General features: G+C 37.1%; 1 protein-coding gene and 1 non-coding gene across 3 annotated transcripts in view; one reads left to right on the plus strand and one right to left on the minus strand.

Annotated features, from left to right (window-relative positions):
* Positions 1–5,931: 5,931 nt before the first annotated feature.
* KIAA2026 (KIAA2026 ortholog) overlaps positions 5,932–21,832 on the minus strand; it is a 130,912-nt gene continuing 115,011 nt past the window's right edge. For both annotated transcript variants that reach the window (XM_042913626.1, XM_042913625.1), the window contains 2 exons: positions 12,420–12,607; positions 5,932–11,088 (listed from right to left, as the gene is read on the minus strand). In XM_042913626.1, coding sequence (XP_042769560.1) covers positions 7,457–11,088; positions 12,420–12,607 — 3,820 coding nt within the window. In that variant the 3' untranslated portion in view covers positions 5,932–7,456. The remainder of the gene's footprint in view (positions 11,089–12,419; positions 12,608–21,832) is intronic.
* Positions 14,784–14,922, plus strand: LOC122205758. The gene has a single exon (XR_006196249.1). It is a non-coding gene; the product is annotated as a U4 spliceosomal RNA (small nuclear RNA).

A 21,832-nucleotide genomic window follows, 5' to 3' on the forward strand; every position in this document is an offset into this window, starting at 1 on the left:
TTTTTTTTTTTTTTTTTTTTTTTTTTTTTTGTAAAAGTGAAAATCCTCTTTGGACTTCTTTTGGTTAGGGAAAACAGGTACTAATGCAGGTCTTTTGTAAAAGTAAAGTAGCATGATGTGAACTTTTGCAAATGGTCAGAAACCTGTAGTTTCTCTTTTTCTCACTTCTCTGTTGCAAGCTACCATCACTGCCAGATAAAAGGTCTTCATACTACTTTCTTGACTTACCTAGTAACTTCCTAATTGGCATGTCTCTAGTCAGGTAAATGATAGCAGCTACTATTTATTAAACGTTTACTTTGTGGCAGACTTTGGGCCAAGTGTGTTACATAAATTATTACATGTAATCTTCACAGCAACGCTGCAAGGTAAATTAACTGATCTTCATCTTACATGTGAATGTTAATACCTTTGCCTCAAAAGCTTCAGTACCATCCCAATGACTTTCAGAATATTTTTCAGTCCTTTGTCACCCCTACCTATTTTTTAGTCATTCCTCATCAGCCCCCCCAACCCATAATATTCTATTCAAACTCAACTGCTATTCCCTAAATGCTCCTTGTGCTTTTTTTTAAAGAAAACTGAGATATAATTGACATATAATATTGTATTCATTTTGGTGTACATGATTTATGTATATATATTGTAGAACTATCACATTAAATCTAGTTAACATCTATCACCAGTGATAATTTTTCTTGTGATGAGAACTTTTGATCTACTCTTAGCAACTTTCAAATGTGCAATATAGTACTGTTAATTTACCTGTGCTTTTTAAAGACTCTTTCCAAGTCCAGTTCTAAATATACTTTCAGTCCCAGCACAAATTCCACCTCTTATATGAAACCTCTGGCACCTTACCACTAAATTCCTAAGAGTTCTTTATTCCTCTGATATTTACTTTTAACTTATTGTTACATTCTGTTGTTGTTGTTGTTGTTGTTGTTGTTGTGTGTGTGTGTGTGTGTGTGTGTGTGTGTGTGTTGAGGACAGGGATGTGATCTTATTCATCTATGTTGATCCTACATCTTCTGTATTATACAGTTCTCAAAAAATGTGTAGAATTAATTTACACCTCTTTGAATTTAAAGCTTGTTGACAATCATGCTTTCCATTTACCTTGATAATTACTTTAAGAATGATATTGAGGATTACACACATAAAAGCATGCATTTCTTTAATACTTCTTTATATATTACTTAACCATAGAATTTTCTCACACTCAGATTTTGTCCCCATGTTAAACTATAAGAACCTGAACTGTGCCATGCCCTTCAACTTTCTTGGTAATGGCATGCATAATAAATACTTATTCAATAAATAAGTAAAAATACCTGAGACAGTGGAAAACATTATAGCAACAATCAGGCTTCAGGCTCAGATAATAGCAAAACAACTTTTAGAGTGACTTAAGGTAATTTGTTATCATCTCTATGTTATAATACACTGTAACTTGGATAGTTCATCAAATTTCTTAGATCACTTTCAGAATTTGCTACATTCTCAAGCTTTTAATATCAAAGATTTCTAAATTCACTGTCAATGATATACTGGGGGAAGCAAAAATTTTCACTTATCTAAGTGTACATATTACTATCACTGCTTTAATTATAAAACTATTGAAGTCAATTAATTATTAAATGCACCAATAAAATTGTAGGCTTGAAAGGAAAACTTCTAAACTCTATGAAGCCAGCATTACCTTGATTCCAAAACCAGAAAAAGACTCCACTAAAAAAGGAGAACTATAGACCAATTTCCCTGATGAACGTGGATGCAAAAATCCTCAACAAGATATTAGCCAACCGGATCCAACAATACATTAAAAAAACTGTTCACCACAACCAAGTGGGATTTAAACCTGGGATGCAGGGCTGGTTCAATATCCACAAAACAATCAATGTGATTCATCACATCAATAAAAGAAAGGATAAGAACCACATGATCCTCTCAATAGATGCAGAGAAAGCAGAAAGCATTTGACAAAATACAGCATCCTTTCTTCATAAAAACCCTCAAGAAAATGGGGATAGAAGGATCATACCTTGAGATCATAAAAGCCATATATGAAAGACCCTACGCTAATACCATCCTCAACGGGGAAAAACTGAGAGCTTTCCCTGTAAGGTTAGGAACAAGATAGGGATGTCTACTCTCGCCACTGTTATTCAACATAGTATTGGAAGTCTTAGCCTCAGCAATCAGACAACACAAAGAAATAAAAGGCATCCAAATTGGCCAGAAGGAGGTCAAACCTTCACGCTTCGCAGATGACGTGATACTTTATATGGAAAACCCAAAAGATTCCACCAAAAAAACTGCTAGAACTGATCCATGAATTCAGTAAAGTTGCAGGATATAAAATCAATGCACAGAAATCGGTTGCATTCCTATACACCAACAATGAAGCAACAGAGAAATCAAGAAATTGATCCCATTTACAATTGCACCAAAAATCATAAAATACCTAGGAATAAATCTAACCAAAGAGGTGAAAAATCTATATATTGAAAACTATAGAAAGCTTATGAAAAAAATTGAAGAAGACACAAAAAAAAAAAAAAATGGAAAAAGATTCCATGTTCCTGGTTAGGAAGAACAAATATTGTTAAGATGTCAATACTACCCAAAGCAATCTACATATTCAATACAATCCCTACCAAAATAACACCAGCATTCTTCACAGAGCTAGAACAAATAATCTTAAAATTTGTATGGAACCAGAAAAGACCCTGAATAGCCAAAGCAATCTTGAAAAAGAAAACCAAAGCAGGAGGCAACACAAGCCTGGACTTCAAGCTGTATTACAAAGCTGTAATCATCAAGACAGTAGGATACTGGAACAGAAACACTCAGATCAATGGAACAGAATAGAGAACACAGAAATGTACCCACAAACGTATGGCCAACTAATCTTTGACAAAGTAGGAAAGAATATCCAGTGGAATAAAGATGGTCTCTTCAGCAAGTGGTGCTGGGAAAACTGGACAGCGACATGCAGAAGAATGAACCTGGACCACTTTCTTACACCATACACAAAAATAAACTCAAAATGGATGAAAGACCAAATGTAAGACAGGAAGCCATCAAAATCCTCAAGGAGAAAGCAGGCAAAAACGTCTTTGACCTTGCCACAGCAACTTCTTACTCAACAACTTACTCTCTGGAGGCAAGGGAAACAAGTGCAAAAATGAATTACTGGGACCTCATCAAAATAAAAAGTTTCTGCACAGCGATCGAAACAATCAGCAACACTAAAAGGCAACTGACAGAATGGGAGAAGACATTTGCAAATGACATATCAGATAAAGGGTTAATACTCAAAATCTATAAAGAACTTATCAAACTCAACACCCAAAAAACAAACAATCCAGTGAAGAAATGGGCAAAAGACATGAATAGACACTTCTCCAAAGAAGACATCCAGATGGCCAACTGACACATGAAAAAATGCTCCACATCACTCATCATCAGGGAAATACAAATCAAAACCACAGTGAGATACCATCTCACACCTGTCGGAATGGCTAACATTAACAACTCAGGCAACAACAGATGTTGGTGAGGATGTGGAGAAAGAGGATCTCTTTTGCATTGTTGGTGGGAATGCAAGCTGGTACAGCCACTCTGGAAAACAGTATGGAGGTTCCTCAAAAAATTAAAAATAGAACCACCTTAGACCCAGCAATTGCACTACTAGGCATTTACCAATGGGATACAGGTATGTTTCGAAGGGGCACTTGCACCCCAATGTTTATAGCAGAGCTATCAACAATAGCCAAAGTTTGGAAAGAGCCCAAATGTCCATCAACAGATGGAGGGATAAAGAAGATGTGGTATATATATACAATGGAGTATTACTCAGCAATGAAAAAGAACGAAATCTTGCCATTTGCAATTACGTGAATGGAACTAAAGGGTTACTATGCTAAGTGAAATTAGAGACAGACAAAAATCATGACTTTACTCATATGAGGACTTTAAGAGACAAAACAGATGAACATAAGGGAAGGGAAGCAAAAATAATATAAAAACAGGGAGGGGGACAAAACACGAGACTCTTAAATATGGAGAACAAACAGAGGGTTACTGGAGGAGTATGGGAGGGGGGATGGGTAAATGGGTAAGGGGCATTAAGGAATCTACTCCTGAAATCGTTGTTGTACTATATGTTAACTTGGATGTAAATTAAAAAAATAAACTAAATTAAATTGGAGGCTTGAAATGGAAGCAGGAATCTAAAGAGTCCCTTAGTATTTTATATATAATTTTGTTTTTACTATTCACAAAGAATTGATTTTTTTTTTTTTTGAGGAAAAACCATATAGGAAATGAGAGGAAAGAGCTAACATATCAGAAAGACATGTTATTTCCCCATGTTTTAGCTTAGCATTGAAAATGATGCTGAATATATTCAAATGTCCTATTTCTATACTATGTGTGGAAACATACTGTTTTAGTACCATGAAGTTTTCAGGTAGCATTGTAGTGACTTTTCTTCCTTTACATGAATGCCTTTATAAACAGTGTTGAAGAATACTTAACGATAACACTGATTACAAAGAACTGAGGAATTTGACTTTGTACTCTTTGGTTGGCCAAGATCCCAGAAATCCACATGATCTACCAAGCTGGAAACAAAAGAAAAAGAATTTGGCTTTTGGTTATATTAAGAAGCTACCTACATTTCTCACTGATTTATTCAACAAACATATTGAATGTCTACTGGGTGCGAGTTACTGAGGTGACAATGATGACTGACAAGGTCTCTCTTTATGAAGGTCTCTCTTTAAAAAGGAAGACAGACTTTCAATAATTGCATACAAATCTCATTACAGTAGTGTAGTACTATGCCCTTCTCAATCTATGAATGACTACAATATCATGATGCTGGCTAGGATGAAGTAAGGAGAGGGAGTTATGTAATATGTAATGGGAATATGTAATGAAACATTAAGTCAAAGAGAACTTCTAGGAATGCCTTGAACTTTCTAGAAACTAAAAGAAAACTAGAGTGCAATAAGCAAGGGAATAGGTTGAAAAGAAGCTGGTGAGGTAAGCAGCAATAGATTGAGGCCCCTTTTAATCCCCAAGGGGATGGCAGGGTCAGGGGCTGGGGTTTCACTCTAAAAGGTTCACCAGATCACACAGAGTTTCAAAGGTCATATTAGGATTTTGGATTTAGGAGTTAGAAAAGAATTGTGGTTAATAATTAGTTTAGGTCCTTCACTGGGATTAAAGTTGGGCCATAGGTAATTCAGTAAATTAGTTTCTAGAAATGGCTTGGAGAATTCTTTAAAGGGAAAAGATGAATAATTTCTGGTTGTTTTGCTTTAAAAGTTGAGTATGTAAGTACATTTATTTATTGAGCACACCTATGCACAATGCAATTGCATTCCCAAATATCACCCACATTCCCTTGAAATCCAAGGTCTTTCTAAACTGAAAGGGAAAGAGGGGCAGTGACTACAGAGGAGAACATAGACATGACTGGCAAAGGCACTGTTTTAGAACATAAGTATAGATTTTTGAGAGCCTTTAGCAACTTTCCAGGAACATCCTCACACCCCTTCCACTTTGATAACTAATACATTTCAGTGTAGTTTCAAAGGAAGTCTTCAGGCCTACTCTTCCCCATCATTTTTAACCCTAGACTACAACTCCATGTGATGTTTAACGTCATTATAAACATAATCTGGATGAATATACAATCACTATCTTAGATAATGGATAAAGATCCAATAAATATAAAATCTATCTTTTTTTGACTTTTCATGCTTTGCCTTCTTAAAAAGATATTTATTTATTTATGACTAAGCAATTATACATTTTTTTTGTGTATTCCTTATGCTGTGTCTTTTTTCCCAGACTTTAAAAAATTTTAATTCCAGTAAATATGCAGTGTTATATTAGTTTTGAGTGCACAGTATAGTGATTTAACAATTCTATACACTACTCAGTGTTCATTGTGATAATAAAATCTATCTTTTATTTAAAATGAGGCATATTCTGAAATACCACAAAGTCAAACCCTGAGAAGAAGCTGCCCCATAAAAATCACTTGTTTTACAACAGAATATAAGTGACTGCTCTGTGATTGAAAAAACAGCAAACAAAAACAAAGAATGCTTATAAATAATTGGAAGTGTTCAAATTCATTTGTTATTCTAAATTAAAAAAAGGAAAATTCTTATGTTTTATCATTTTGGAAAATCAGTCAACTATGAAATAATACCTCAATATAAAAACAGACATATCAGGAGGGAAGCTATATATAGGGTACATAAGACCTCTCCATACTACCATCACAACTTCTTGTGAATCTAAATTTGAAAATAAAAAATTAACAAAGCATATCTGAGGTGCATAAACACAGACCAAACACATTGGCCTGAAAGATTACTTAATCAATGGGGAATTTGTTGGTGAAATAAGACAAAAAACTTAAAACAATGAAATCCAAAGTGAAATTTTATAATAGAAGTAATGTACAATCATGGAAATTTAAAGCATCAGGTTCAACTAATGGCTCAGGTCTACCACCCACTTGCTGGATGACCTCGGACAACATCACTTAATCTTTCAAGACTACTGTGAAAAGTAAGTAAGATATATGAAGTAAAATTTGTAAACTGTAAAACCTTGTACAAATGCTAGCCATTAATTCAAATTTCCCACCCTTAATTCCTTTCAATGGAACAAGAACGCAGTTCTTTCAATGGAACAATTCTTTCAATGGAACAAGAACGCAGTTTAAAAATGGTATTCAAACAAAGAAATACAGCAACTCAGTTTATTACATGCAGATTCTTCTGCATTGTTGCTAACAGTTCACTGGTCCAAAATTACTAAAATATTTAAAAAACTATACATTATGTAAACAAAACATAAATAAGACAGCATAGTTCTTTGTACATATAGTTTAGTACAGGTTGTTAGGGATTTAGGAATATGTACAATTTTACAACATGGACTGCATTTTCACAATGCATAAATATGTGTGTGTGTGTGTGTATACACACACACACACACATACATACATTTATTTATATTTTTACAGAAAACAAAAACAAGATTTCACTAATGACACAGAATACAATATTGTTGATACACACTGCCATAGTCCAAGTTCAAGAAGAAACATGTCAATTCAAGTGTGCAAAGAGCTAGCCTACTACGAACTAGTGAAACTTGACTTTGTCCAATCTATGCAATACAGACAGGTAGATTCTGTCTATTTTAAACAACTTTGGAAAACATACTCATACCAATGAGTTAAATGGAACAGATCTTTTTCTCCCAAAGGAAACAAAGCCTTGTTGCAAGCTAATGAAAAGATACATTAAAACACACAGAACTATGTATAGTATGTTTTCAACAGTATAATAAAGTTAAAATTTTTATGGGAGTCAAAACAATGCCCCATTATTTAAAAACTGGCTCATTTAGTCTAAATTCAGGATGCAGCTGTGTTGGGCTTCTCTAAGTCAGATGAGTGAAAAGCGGGGAAGACAGAGGCAGGATTTCGACTAGCAGATACAACAATTTGAGAGAGAGAGGAGGAGAGAGAAGAAACCTTAGATGCTGGAGGATTTATGGTATTCAAAATGGCTCCTTCTGGGCTAACCAACAATTTTTTGACTGATGTGTCCAGATGAAATACTGATGTGCTACTTGGCAGTGGAGGATTAGTAGAACAAATGGCAGAAACCAAAGATGTCTTAGCCAAAAGAGTAGCTGGAGGAGACTTAATTACTGAAGCCAATGACACTGTTGGTGCGGGAAGTGGAACAGACACTTTAGCAGTTGTGTTTATGATCTGTGATGTTGTATGTACTGTGGGTAGAGGACTGACATTCCCAAGAGAGTTTATAATTTTTGTAGAACTTCTTAGAGAATGCTTCACAGGTTGCCCACTTAAAGAATTATTTGATGCTAGTGTGATCTGGGCAGGGTTATCTACTGATAAAGCCGGAAGGCCTTGGCCACTGTTAAGAACTAAGGGAGGTCCATATTTTGGATTAGTAGATATAAGAAGAACATGGCTACCAGCTCCAAGACCTTGTGGTGGGACAATAAACCGGGTTCCATTAATCATGATCTGAGTACCAGGTGCCAAAGGTGTACTGGTGTTGATGACTATTTTTTGCTGAATATAAGGTTCACTGAACTGACCCCCTATCACACTATTCACATTTGATGGTGCTGTAGCAGTGTGAATGGCAGAGCCACCAGGAGCAGAACTGTAACTTGAGGTTGATTTTACTAAAGCAGAGGACATTTGCTGGTTTGGCAGAGAAGCAAAATTGGAAATATTAATTACTTTACCTAGACTTTGTGAAAGGGATGGCAATTCAGTTTGAGGTTTATTTGTGTTTATATTTGTTGGCACTGTAGTTAAAATCCCTGGTGACTGAATCTGGACAGAAGTCCGAGATTGTCTTTTAGAAAGAGATATAGAACATGTGGCTCCTGGTACAGTTGCCACTTGTGGAACTGTGTTGATTATTTTAGGGGATACAGTCACAGGTGTAGGTAAGGCAACAGTAACAGGGATCTGCAAAGCTGATGTTAAACATTTAGGAGACACTGTTGGTTGTGTAGTTGAAATCAGAACAGATGATGCAAGATGTCCTGTTTTCACAGTTGATATAGCCACAGTGTTTCCGAGATTTGACGTGCAAAGTCTATTTGACAAAATAGGCATAATTCTTGAAGAGGTATCATTTCCACTGACTAAAACAGGAGGTCGTGTCCCAACGGAAGCAGAGGCTGAGGTCACTGAAAGAGAACCCAAAGACACGTTTGCTCCTGTTACTGAAAACATGTTTACTGCTCTTGTTGCAGAAACCATTGATTCATTAAGAGGAGTAATATTTTGACTCACAAAACTTGAGCTTACTGGAATTGAATTACTACTTGTTGACAATGGCAAAACATAGCCCTTGGTACTTTTTTCTTCTCCTTTTGGGGTTACATTTTGCAATATGTTAATTGATGGTATAGGTGGCACACTGCCTGAAGTGTTTACAATTGCTTGACCTATGTTTAGTCCAATTTTCACATCTTTTATCTGAGATACAGTTGGTGATGAATTTATTTTTATTGGTGCTCCCACTGTTGATGGAATTAGTACTATCTGGGGTTGTTCTGGAGTCTTAACATATGTTTTACTCAAGGGGGGAGAAAGAGTTTGTTTTAATGGTTCTGCCACAATAGTTGGAGTTGAAGTGCCACTGGGAATTGGAGCATTAATAAAAACTAATTTCTGGGCAGAAACACCCGTAGATGTTGGTGCAGGTGTCACATTAATTGCAGTTCCACTGCTAGAAGAAAGAACAGATGGAGCTGACACCAGCATAAGTTTGTGAACTGCAGTTGCACTGATCACATCGCCATTTGTTGCTGCTGTTGCTTCTGATCTTGTAACAGGGAAACTTTTTGTGAAATAATCTCCCTGTTGTTTATTTGGAGTATGAATAACATTCGTACTGGTTTGTCCAAAATTTCCTGTTGATATACTAATTACATTTACTGAATTATTTGCTGTTGATGATAGTAGAGTGCCAGAAGAAAGAGAGGACTTTAAGGGAGAAGGCGGCATATGTGAAGCTTTATCTATCATGTGGCCCAAATTACCACCGCAGGAAGACTGGCCTAATGTAAGCTTGAGATTCTTTCCCACTGATGGATTAAAGCCAGACGGAATGGAATCAGAAGTTGATGTTTGGCTAAAAGATGGGAGACTAGATGTAGTAGTCACTCCAACTGAGGGTGAAAAAACAGAGGATGATGAAGTTGTTGATTTGGGTACCAGAAATGCCTGAAGCTGAGGAGCAAAAGTGAAAACTGAACTTGAAGATAAGCTATTGGGTGAATTTTGATCTGGACTGGTCTGTACTTTTACAACTCCAGTGTTCCCACCTCGTGTCCTAACAAGAATTGATTGTGAATCTCTTATACACACAGTTTTCAGTTCTTGCTTTACTTCAGAAGAATCAGGAGTTTGTTGTGCAAAAGAGTTGAGGGAACTACCAGGATTTGTAGATCCACTTAGTGTTGTTGCTGAAAACAGAGGCTGAACTGTTGAGGAAATGGTGGATGAAACAATGGGCTGGGAAAATGTGGCTGCTGAAACTGCATTCTTGACTTTTCCTGACTCACTCTGGCTAGTCTTAACTGGTGGTGTTAATAAATTACTTATGGAGGTTACAGGTGACAAAGGTTGTGGCCTATCACTATTTGACAAAGGTGTAATTGTCCTATTGAAAAGTATATTAGGTAGCTGGGTAGAAACAGTTCCTGCTGAGCTGACAAGAACTGATGCTAAAGAAGAGTTTACATTTGTTGTCTGTAGGAAAGATGAACAAGGTTGTTCTGTACTTTTCTGTTGAAGTGGCGGTACTTCTTTTGCAACTGCTTTCCCTTCCTTGTGCTGAATCACAAAATTCTTAGGCAGAATGAGAACCTGTTGCATGATTTTTTCTCCTGTTTTAGAATCTAGCACAGGTTGCATCTGAATCTTTACAGAGCTGTTATGGAGATCTATGGGCAACCACTGGCCACAGGGCACTTTGTATACCATTTGTAAAGGACCTTTTGTACTGGTGTGGCAGGTCAATGCTGGCTTTATAGGACTTGCTTCTGGAGGAGATATAACTGGTTTTTCCAAAGCAGGAGCAGTTCTACCTGTGGAAGGGGGCAGTTGATTTGTTAAGGTCACTTTGTTCCCAATATTCTTTGCAAGCAAGGCCTGAATAGGTTTGGTCCCTTTCTGGAGAATAGATACTGGTGTTGAATCCACTGAGGCAAACGACTCTGGAAACAGTGGCTCTGTATGCTTGAATTCATTCAAATAGTCAATCTGCACCTCACCTTCTGCATTCTCAACTGTTGTCTCATTTGTGCTTAACTTTGCTTTCTTCCTTGGGGAAAGATCTTTTGTGCTATCATCCACATAATTAGTTTGTTTTGACTGTCGTTTAAGTGTTTTAGGCAGTATCTTTGCAATATCTTTAGAAGGCAATTCCTTTTTCAACAACTTGCTTCTGGCCATAGGAAAATCTATTTCAGACAGTTTCATGTCATCTGAAAATTATAAAAGCAAACACTGTGTTTAAATAAAACAGCAACTGAATAGCAATAATAAGACCAATTATAAAAAAGCAAGTCAATCTTTGAACTGGAACTTTATTAAGAAATCTACTACAGGGTGATTTCAAAGTCTCAGCACCCTGATTGGAAAATTAAGGTAAGGTGATCTTTGACATGGCAATCTTGATAGCACAACCCATTCCCAACTATGTATTAATGACAGAGTTTTTTTTTGTTCAAACTCTGCTAAGTCTGCTGCAATACAAACACAAAGGAAAATTTACATCTCTTAAAGAGATACTCAGGCCAGCAATTAGAGCTCAGAATTTAGATCTGAAAAGGAATACAGTCTAGTTCTTTTCTTCTAGATAAGGAAATCATGAAATCAAAGAGAGATAGTTCTCCATTCTAATTTTCAGAGACTCTAAAGGAGTTTCTGGGGTTAATTATTCCTACAGTAAAAAAATTATGTTCATATCAGTCAAACTGGGTTGATGAGAAGCTACTCTTTTTCAAGTCACCAAGGACATGAAAAACAACAGGTTAAAAAATTACTAACCACAAATTTTCACACTAACCTGTTATATAACTAAAGAAAGTTATTTAACTAGATTTAAAGAATAATATAATCTGATAAACTGAAATGAATTATAGATAATCTAATTTAGCCCCCTTATGATGATATGTCCACTCTGGGGTCTCATTAGGCCATCAACCTTGGTCATTCCTCATAAAAAATCTTCCCAGATTAGGGACTTGTCAAATTCCATTTAAATCAAATCAAAAACAGTGCTTCAAAAATAGTAACAATAAAAAGAAGATGATGAACTTATTTTAAGAATTTTAAGAATAATATAATCTGATAAACTGAAATGAATTATAGATAATCTAATTTAGCCCCCTTATGATGATATGTCCACTCTGGGGTCTCATTAGGCCATCAACCTTGGTCATTCCTCATAAAAAATCTTCCCAGATTAGGGACTTGTCAAATTCCATTTAAATCAATCAAAAACAGTGCTTCAAAAATAGTAACAATAAAAAGAAGATGATGAACTTATTTTAGAGGGATTGTATATTAAAGATGTGTGGTCTATAATGAGCAAAGACATGCCTACAGTTTGGAGGCAGGCACTGGCTCCAGAAACTCCTAGAAATGTAATGATTCCAAGGAACCTTTACAAGGACACAGGACACCTTCAAAACATGGCAGATTTTCCTAATTAATACACATCATTAACCAGATTAACCTTTATCTCCACAAAAGATAGTAAAACTTCTCTTTGTGGTTTTAGTGTTGATTTAAAGAAAGTTTTAATACTTACCTGAATCAAAGTTATCTTTCTCCAGGATATCCAAAGGTTCTGTCACCTCTACAGACTTACTAATTTCTACTTTAGGAGATTCTTTTCCAGGATCTCCTTCACCTTCTTCAGTAGTCCACAGTTCTCTAGTAAATTTATCATGATCAGGCTGTCTTCTGAAATCATCGTAGTCTTTCTTTAGGCGGCTCCTGAAATAAAATGCCCAACAAACAACACATACATCTTAAACTCTTGGAAGCTAAACTAACTGTTAATAATTTAAACTTTATTTTGAAATATTTTCAATTAAGTCGCTAAAAGCTATGTTTTAATCTCAAGTGTGTCTAAGATGCTTGGTTCAGTCTTACCAACAAGTATCATTAAAGAAGAGAAAACCCAGGGGGTAGGCATAAGAAACCAGAAAGGATTATATTTATAACTTCAGAATACAGTGTTTGAATATACCACCAATTTGTCTTTTTAAATGCTATTAGACCTATTAAATGAGAGAAAGGTAAATTTTTTTTTTCTAGCTGCATGGACAAAAATAGATTTGAAATATTTTCATAATTACTGATTATAATATAGTAAAAAATGCCATTTAAAAAAGTTAATCAAATCCTAAACACTTTACCAGCAAATGAATGAAGTAAAGTTGTAGGATACAAAATGAATACCCAGAAATTGATAGTATTTCTATATATTAATAACAAAATAGCATAAGGAGAAATTAAGAAAACAATTCCTTTTACAATTGCATCAAAAAGAATGAAATATCTAGGAATAGGCTTAACCAAAGAGGTGAAAGACATGTACTCTAAAAACTTTAAAACACTGATGAAAGAAATTGAAGATGACACAACTAGAAAAATATTCCATGCTCATGGATTGGGAGAATATTATTAAATGTTCATAAAGCCCAAAGCAATCTACAGATTCCAAGACAATCACTATCAAAATACCAACAGCATTTTTCACAAAGCTAGGGGAAACAGTACTAAAATATGTACAGAACTACAAAGACCCCGAATTGCCAAAACAATCTTGAGAAACAAAAACAAAGCTATAGGAATCACAATTCCAGATTTCAAGATATACTACAAAGCTGAAGTAATCAAAACAGTAGGGTAATGGGGCACAGGGGTGGCTCGGTGGGTTAAGCGTCAAACTTTGGCTCAGGTCATGATCTCATAGATCGTGGGTTTGAGCCCCATGTCGGGCTCTGTGCTGACAGCTCAGAGCCTGGAGACTGCTTCGGATTCTTTATCTCCCTCTCTCTCTGCCCCTCCCTTGCTCGCACTCTGTCTTTCTCTCACAAATAAATAAACATTAAAAAAAATAGTACGGTACTGACACAAAAACAGATACACACATCAAGGGAACAGAATAAAAACCCCAGATACAAACCTATACTTATATGGTCAACTAATTTATGACAAAAAAGGCAAGATATACAATGGGGAAAAGTCTCTTCAATAAATGGTGCTTGGAAAACTGAACAGCCACATGTAAAAGAATTAAACTGGGGGCGCCTGGGTGGATCAGTGGGTTAAGTATCCGACTTCGGCCTAGGTCATGATCTCGTGATTCGTGAGTTCGAGCCCCGTGTTGGGCTCTGTGCTGACAGCTTGGAGCCTGGAGCCTGCTTCAGATTCTGTGTCTTCCTCTCTCTCTGCCCCTCCCCTGCTCATGCTCTCTCAAAAATAAATAAATGTTAAAAAAAAAAATTTAAAGAATGAAGCTGAACCACTTTCTAATACCACACATAAAAATAAACCCAAAATAGATCAAGACCTAAATGTGAGATCTGAAACTATAAAAATCTTAGAAGAGGACACAGGCAGTAATTTCTCTAACATCAGCATGGCAACATTTTTCTAGATTTGTCTCCTAAAACAAGGGAAACAAAAGCAAAAATTAACTACTGGGACTAAACAAAAATAAAAAGCTTCTTCACAGTGAAGGAAACAATCAATAAAACAAAAAGGCAACCTAATAAAAGGAAAAAGATACTTGCAAATGATGTATCCAATAAAGGGTTACTAACCAAAACATAAAAAAAAAAAAAAACTTCTACAACTCAATACCAAAAAGCAAACAATCTGATTAAAAAATGGGCATAGGACCTTAACTGACATTTCTCTAAAGAAGACCATATAGATGGCCAAGAGACATATGAAAAGATGCTCAACATCATCAGAGAAACACAAATCAAAACTACAATGAGATATCACCTTACACCTGTAAGAATGGCTAAAATCAAAAAGTTAAGAAGTAACAAGAGTTGGTGAGAAAAAGGAACCCTTGTACACTGTTGGTGGGAATGTAAATTGGGGCAGATACTGTGGAAAACAGTATGAAGGTTTATCAAAATTTAAAGATAGAAGCTTTGCACAGTGGCAGTATCATAGCCAATGAGGTTTATCTGAGGCATGATTATTGCTAATTGAAAACTTTTCCCAATATCTTGCCAGGATGATTTAAAATATAGTCAGCACTGGCAATTTTTGAAAAAAAGAAATTAAAAATAGAAATAACATATGATCCAATAATTCCATTAGTGGGTGTTTGCCCAAAGAAAACAAAAACACTATAAAGGAAATAAGCACCCCTGTGTTCACTGCAGCATTATTTACAATAGCCAAGCTTTGGAAGCAACCTAAATGTCCATCGATAGACAAACAGATAAGGAAGACATGGTATATATTATGTGTACACATGCACACACATACACACATACACACACACACACACTGGAACATTATGCAGCCATGAGAAAGGATGAGATCTTGCCATTTGCGATAACATGGATGAACCCAGAGGATATTTTGCCCAGTGAAATAAGTCAGAGAAAGAAAAATACCGTAAGATTACACTCACATGTGAAATCTAAAAAACAAATGAAGGGACTTTTCAGAAGATGGCGGTGCAGGAGGACACTGGGCACACTGTGTCCTGATGATCACCTAGATTCCACCCATATCTGCTTAATTTACCCAGAAAACCGCCAGAAGACTAGCAGAACAGACTCTCCGGAGCCAAGCGTAGACAAGAGGCCCACGGAAGAGGGTAGGAAGGGCAGAGAGGCAGTGCGAGCTACACAGACTGGCGGGAGGGAGCCAGGGCGGTGGAGGGGCAGCCAGCACACCCGGCAAGGCAGAGCCCCAGAGTCTGGCTTGCAAAAGCGGAGGCGCGGGTGGAGTGTGTTCTGACAGCCAGTGGGACTTAACATCTGGAATTTTATAAGTCAACAGCTCTGCTTGGAGACGGGAGGGCTAAAGGACAACAGGAGGAAGAGTTGTTGAACCCCGGAGGACAGAGCTCATCTTGGCGGGAAGGCGCTGGGAAGCGCCATCTCCCTCGCCCATCCCCCAGCCAAAATCCCAAAGGGAACCAGTGCCCGTCACAAACTTGCTTGCACTGGGCAAACACCCAACGCTGTGCTTCTGCGGATCCATCCCTCCAAAGAGTCTGCCTTGCTCCCGGTGCCACAGGACCCCTCCCAAAGCGGACCACTGAAGGCAAAGCGAGCTATGCCCGCCCCTCCCGCCCCTGTGCACCTTGCGGATCCACCCCCGCTAATAGGTCAGATCCCATAGAAGCAGCACCACAAGCCTGGCAGTGTGCAAGTAGCCCAGACACGGGCCACACCACTCCAAGTGAGTCCTGCCCTTGGGAGAGAAGATAAGGTACACACCAGTCTGACTGTGGCCCCATCGGTGGGCTGGGGGCAGACATCAGGTCTGACTGCGCCCGCCCACCAACACAAGTTACTCCAGACAACACAGTGGAAGAGCCCTGCGGTTCCCCACCACTGCAGGGACTATCCAAAATGACAAAACAGAAGACTTCCCCTCAAAAGAAACTCCAGGAAGTAGCGACAGTTAACGAACTGATCAAAAATGATTTAAGCAATATCGCAGAAAATGAATTTAAAATAATAGTCATAAAATTAATTGCTGGGCTTGAAAAAAGTATAGAGGACAGCAGAGAATCTATTACTACGGAGATTAAGGGACTAAGAAACAGGAGGAGCTAAAAAATGCTCTAAATGAGCTGCAAAATAAAATGGGAGGCGACCACAGCTCGGATTGAAGAGGCAGAGGAGAGAAATAGGTGACTTAGAAGATAAAATTATGGAAAAAGAAGAAGCTGAGAAAAAGAGAGATAAAAAATTCCAGGAGTATGAGGGGAGACTTAGAGAACTAAGTGACATAATTAAACGAAATAATATATGCATAATTGGGATTCCAGAGGAGGAAGAGAGAGGGAAATGTGCTGAAGGTGTACTTGAAGAAATCATAGCTGAGAACTTCCCTGAACTGGGGAAGGAAAAAGGCATTGAAATCCAAGAGGCACAGAGAACTCCCTTCATACGTAACTTGAATCGATCTTCTGCACGACATATCATAGTGAAACTGGCAAAATACAAGGATAAAGAGAAAATTCTGAAAGCAGTTAGGGATAAACGTGCTCTAACATATAAAGGGAGACCAATAAGACTCGTGACAGATCTGTCTACTGAAACTTGGCAGGCCAGAAAGGAATGGCAGGAAATCTTCAATGTGCTGAACAGAAAAAAAAAAAAAATGCAGCCGAGAATCCTTTATTCAGTAAGTCTGTCATTTAGAATAGAAGGAGAGATAAAGGTCTTCCCAAAACAAACAAAAACTGAAGGAATTCGTCACCACTAAACCAGCCCTACAAGAGATCCTAAGGGGGATCCTGTGAGACAAAATACCAGAGATATCGCTACAAGCACAAAACCTACAGACATCACAATGACTCCAAACCCATATCTTTCTATAACACTGAAAGTAAATGGACTAAATGCACCAACCAAAAGAAATAGGTTATCAGAATGGATACAAAAAAAACAAGGCCCATCTATTTGCTGTCTACAAGAGACTCATTTTTGACCTAAGGACACCTTCAGATTGAAAGTGAGGGGATGGAGGACTATCTATCATGCTACTGGAAGTCAAAAGAAAGCTGGAGTGGCCATACTTCTATTGGACAAACTAGACTTTAAATTAAAGGCTGTAACAAGAGATGAAGAACGTTATATAATAATTACAGGGTCTATCCATCAGGAAGAGCTAATAATTATAAATGTCTATGTGCTGAATATGGGAGCTCCCAAATATATAAAACAATTAATCACAAATATAAGCAACCTTATTGATAAGAATGTGGTAATTGCAGGGGACTTTAATACTCCAGTTACAACACTGGACAGATCATCTAGACACAGGATCAATAAAGAAACAAGGGCTCTGAATGATACATTGGATCAGATGGACTTGACAGATATATTTAGAACTCTGCATCCCAAAGCAACAGAATATACTTTCTTCTCGAGTGCACATGGAACATTCTCCAAGATAGATCACATACTGGGTCACAAAACAGCCCTTCATAAGTATACAAGAATGGAGATCATACCATGCATACTTTCAGACCACAATGCGATGAAGCTTGAAATCAACCACAAGAAAAAGTCTGGAAAACCTCCAAAAGCATGCAGGTTAAAGAACACCCTACTAAAGAATGAATGGGTCAACCAGGCAATTAGAGAAGAAATTAAAAAATATATGGAAACAAACAAAAATGAAAATACAACAATCCAAATGCTTTGGGATGCAGCAAAGGCAGTCCTGAGAGGAAAATACATTGCAATCCAGGCCCATCTAAAGAAACAAGAAAAATCCCAAATATAAAATCTAACAGCACACCTAAGGGAAATAGAAGCAGAACAGCAAAGATACCCCAAACCCAGCAGAAGAGAAATAATAAAGATCAGAGCAGAAATGAACAACATAGAATGTAAAAAAACTGTAGAGCAGATCAATGAAACCAAGAGTTGGTTTTTTGAAAAAATAAACAAAACTGATAAACCTCTAGCCAGGCTTCTCAAAAAGAAAAGGGAGATGACCCAAATAGAGAAAATCATGAATGAAAATGGAATTATTACAACCAATCCCTCAGAGATACAAGCAATTATCAGGAAATACTATGAAAACTTATATGCCAACAAACTGGACAACCTGGAAGAAATGGACACATTCCTAAACACCCACACCTTTCCAAAACTCAAACAGGAAGAAATAGAAAGCTTGAAAAGACCCATAACCAGTGAAGAAATTCAATCAGTTATAAAAAATCTCCCAACAAATAAGAGTCCAGGACCAGATGGCTTCCCTGGGGAATTCTACCAGACATTTAAAGCAGAGATAATACCTATCTTTCTCAAGCTGTTCCAAAAATAGAAAGGGAAGGAAAACTTCCAGACTCATTCTATGAAGCCAGCATTACTTTGATTCCTAAACCAGACAGAGACCCAGTAAAAAAAGAGAACTACAGGCCAACATCCCTGATGAATATGGATGCAAAAAATTCTCAATAAGATACTAGCAAAATGAATTCAACAGCTTATAAAAAGAATTATTCACCATGATCAAGTGGGATTCATTCCTGGGCTGCAGGGCTGGTTCAACATTTGCAAATCAATCAACGTGATACATCACATTAATAAAAGAAAAGAAAAGAAAAGAAAAGAAAAGAAAAGAAAAGAAAAGAAAAGAAAAAGAACCATATGATCCTGTCAATCGATGCAGAAAAAGCATCTGACAAAATTCAGCATCCTTTGTTAATAAAAACCCTCGAGAAAGTCGGGGTAAAAGGAATATACTTAAAGATCATAAAAGCCATTTATGAAAAGCCCACAGCGAACATCATCCTCAATGGGGAAAAACTGAGAGCTTTTTCCCTCAGATCAGGAACACGACAGGGATGTCCACTCACCGCTGTTGTTTAACATAGTGTTGGAAGTGCTAGCATCAGCAATCAGACAACAAGAGGAAATCAAAGGCATCAAAATTGGCAAAGATGAAGTCAAGCTTTCACTTTTTGCAGATGACATGATATTATACATGGAAAATCCGACAGACTCCACCAAAAGTCTGCTAGAACTGATACATGAATTCAGCAAAGTTGCAAGATACAAAATCAATGTACAGAAATCAGTTGCATTCTTATACACTAATAATGAAGCAACAGAAAGACAAATAAAGAAACTGATCCCATTCACAATTGCACCAAGAAGCATAAAATACTTGGGAATAAACCTAACCAAAGATATAAAAGATCTGTATGCTGTAAACTATAGAAAGGTTATGAAGGAAATTGAAGAAGATATAAAGAAATGGAAAAACATTCTGTGCTCATGGATTGGAAGAATAAATATTATTAAAATGTCAATACTACCCAAAGCTATCTATACATGCAATGCAATCCCAATAAAATTGCACCAGTATTTTTCTTCAAGCTAGAACAAGCAATCCTAAAATTTGTATGGAACCACAAAAGTCCCCGAATAGCCAAAATAATTTTGAAGAAGACCAAAGCAGGAGGCATCCAATCTCAGACTTTAGCCTCTACTACAAAGCTGTCATCATCAAGACAGCATGGTATTGGCACAAAAACAGACACATAGACCAATGGAATAGAATAGAAACCCCAGAACTAGACCCACAAACGTATGGCCAACTCATCTTTGACAAAGCAGGAAAGTACATCCAATGGAAAAAAGACAGTCTCTTTAACAAATGGTGCTGGGAGAACTGGACAGTAACATGCAGAAGGTTGAAACTAGACCACTTTCTCACACCATTCACCAAAATAAACTCAAAATGGATAAAGGACCTGAATGTGAGACAGGAAACCATCAAAAACCCTAGAGGAGAAAGCAGGAAAAGACCTCTCTGACCTCAGCCGTAGCAATCTCTTACTCGATACATCCCCAAAGGCAAGGGAATTAAAAGCAAAAATGAACTACTGGGACCTCTTTTATATATATATATAATATAACATATATACAACATAACAGAGAAAGCTGAAAAGTGATCTCTCAGAGATCCTTTTCACATAAAAATATAATAGCTATGTTTCCATAAAACAATGGAGAGATGAAAACATTTCCAAAGACACATAATTTAGAGATCCTCTATTATTCCTCTTGCTTTCAACTGAATTTCTCTATTCTACCACTAACCTTTACCTTATTTCATTTTGTTTAAAAAAGAAATGGGGGTGCCTGGGTGGCTCAGTCCATTAAGCATCGAGTCTTGATTTTGGCTCAGGTCATGATCTCAAGGTTTGTGGGATTTGAGACCTGCATCGAGCTCTGTGCTGACAGCAGAGCCTGCTTGGGATTCTCTCTCTCTCTCTGTTCTCTCTGCTCTCTCTCTCTCTCTCTCACTCTCAAAATAAATAAATAAATAAACATTGAAAAAGATCTGAACATATATTCTCCAATTTATTTTTACTACAAATTCTTATTTAAGTATACTGAAGCTTAAGTCTCACCTCTGTCACTTAATAGCTGTGAGACTTTGGGGAAGCTCCTTAAACTTTCTTTTTATTTTAAGCTTATTTATTTATTTTGAGAGAGAGAAAGAGAAAGAAAGAAAGAGAGCAAATGAGTGCGTGCAAGTGGGGGAGGGGCAGAGAGAGTGGGAGAGAGAGAGAATCCTAAACAGGCTCCTCGCTCAGACACAACCTGATGCAGGGCTCAATCTCATGACTGTGAGATCATGCTCTGAGCCAAAATTAAGAGTCAGATGCTTAACCAACTGAGCCACCCAGGCACCTAGCACCTTAAACTTTCTAGCATCAGTTTACTTTTTTGTATAATGGGGATAATAATAGTACTTACCTCACAGTATGTGTGGCACATAGAATAATTGTAAAATTAATCTCCTTTTAGAAATATCTTCATGGGGGTTGTATGAAATTCCTCCCTTCTCAGCCCTCTTCTTTGTCTCAGCTGTTTTGTTTTATTTTATTTACAGGGAAAATAGAAGCTGGGGCACCTGAGTGGCTCAGTCCATTAAGCATCTGACTTCGTGAGTTCAAGCCTTGTGTCGGGCTCTGTACTGACAGCTCAGACCCTGGAGCCTGCTTCGGATTCTGTTTCCTTCTCTCTCTGCCCCTCCCCTGCTTACGGTCTGTCTGTCTCTCTCTCTGTCTCTCAAAAATAAACAAACATTAAAAAAAGAAGAAGAAAATAGAAGCAGACAAGAACTTTCATATGCTCTTATCTCATCTGCCACTTATGACCTTCATTTGTACTCATATTCTGTCTTCCTATTTAAGCTAATGCCTCCATTTATGCATCCTCTCTCATCTATCCAATAATATCATTCTACCAAATGTCTCTTCCTTTCCCTGAGTCCATTTTTGCCTATTAGATCATTTTCACCAGTATACAGAAAGTTATTTCCCCATTAATTAAAACAAACAACAACAAAAAACCAAAGCACCTTCTCTTGACTGCAACTTGTCCTTCCAGCTACTGCCCTATTTATCTGCTCCACTTTATGATAAAACTTCCTCTCCCCTAATTCTCTTGAACAGACTTCTATGACTTTTAC

This window comes from Panthera leo, chromosome D4 (assembly GCF_018350215.1).
Source record: "Panthera leo isolate Ple1 chromosome D4, P.leo_Ple1_pat1.1, whole genome shotgun sequence".
Taxonomy (NCBI): domain Eukaryota; kingdom Metazoa; phylum Chordata; class Mammalia; order Carnivora; family Felidae; genus Panthera; species Panthera leo.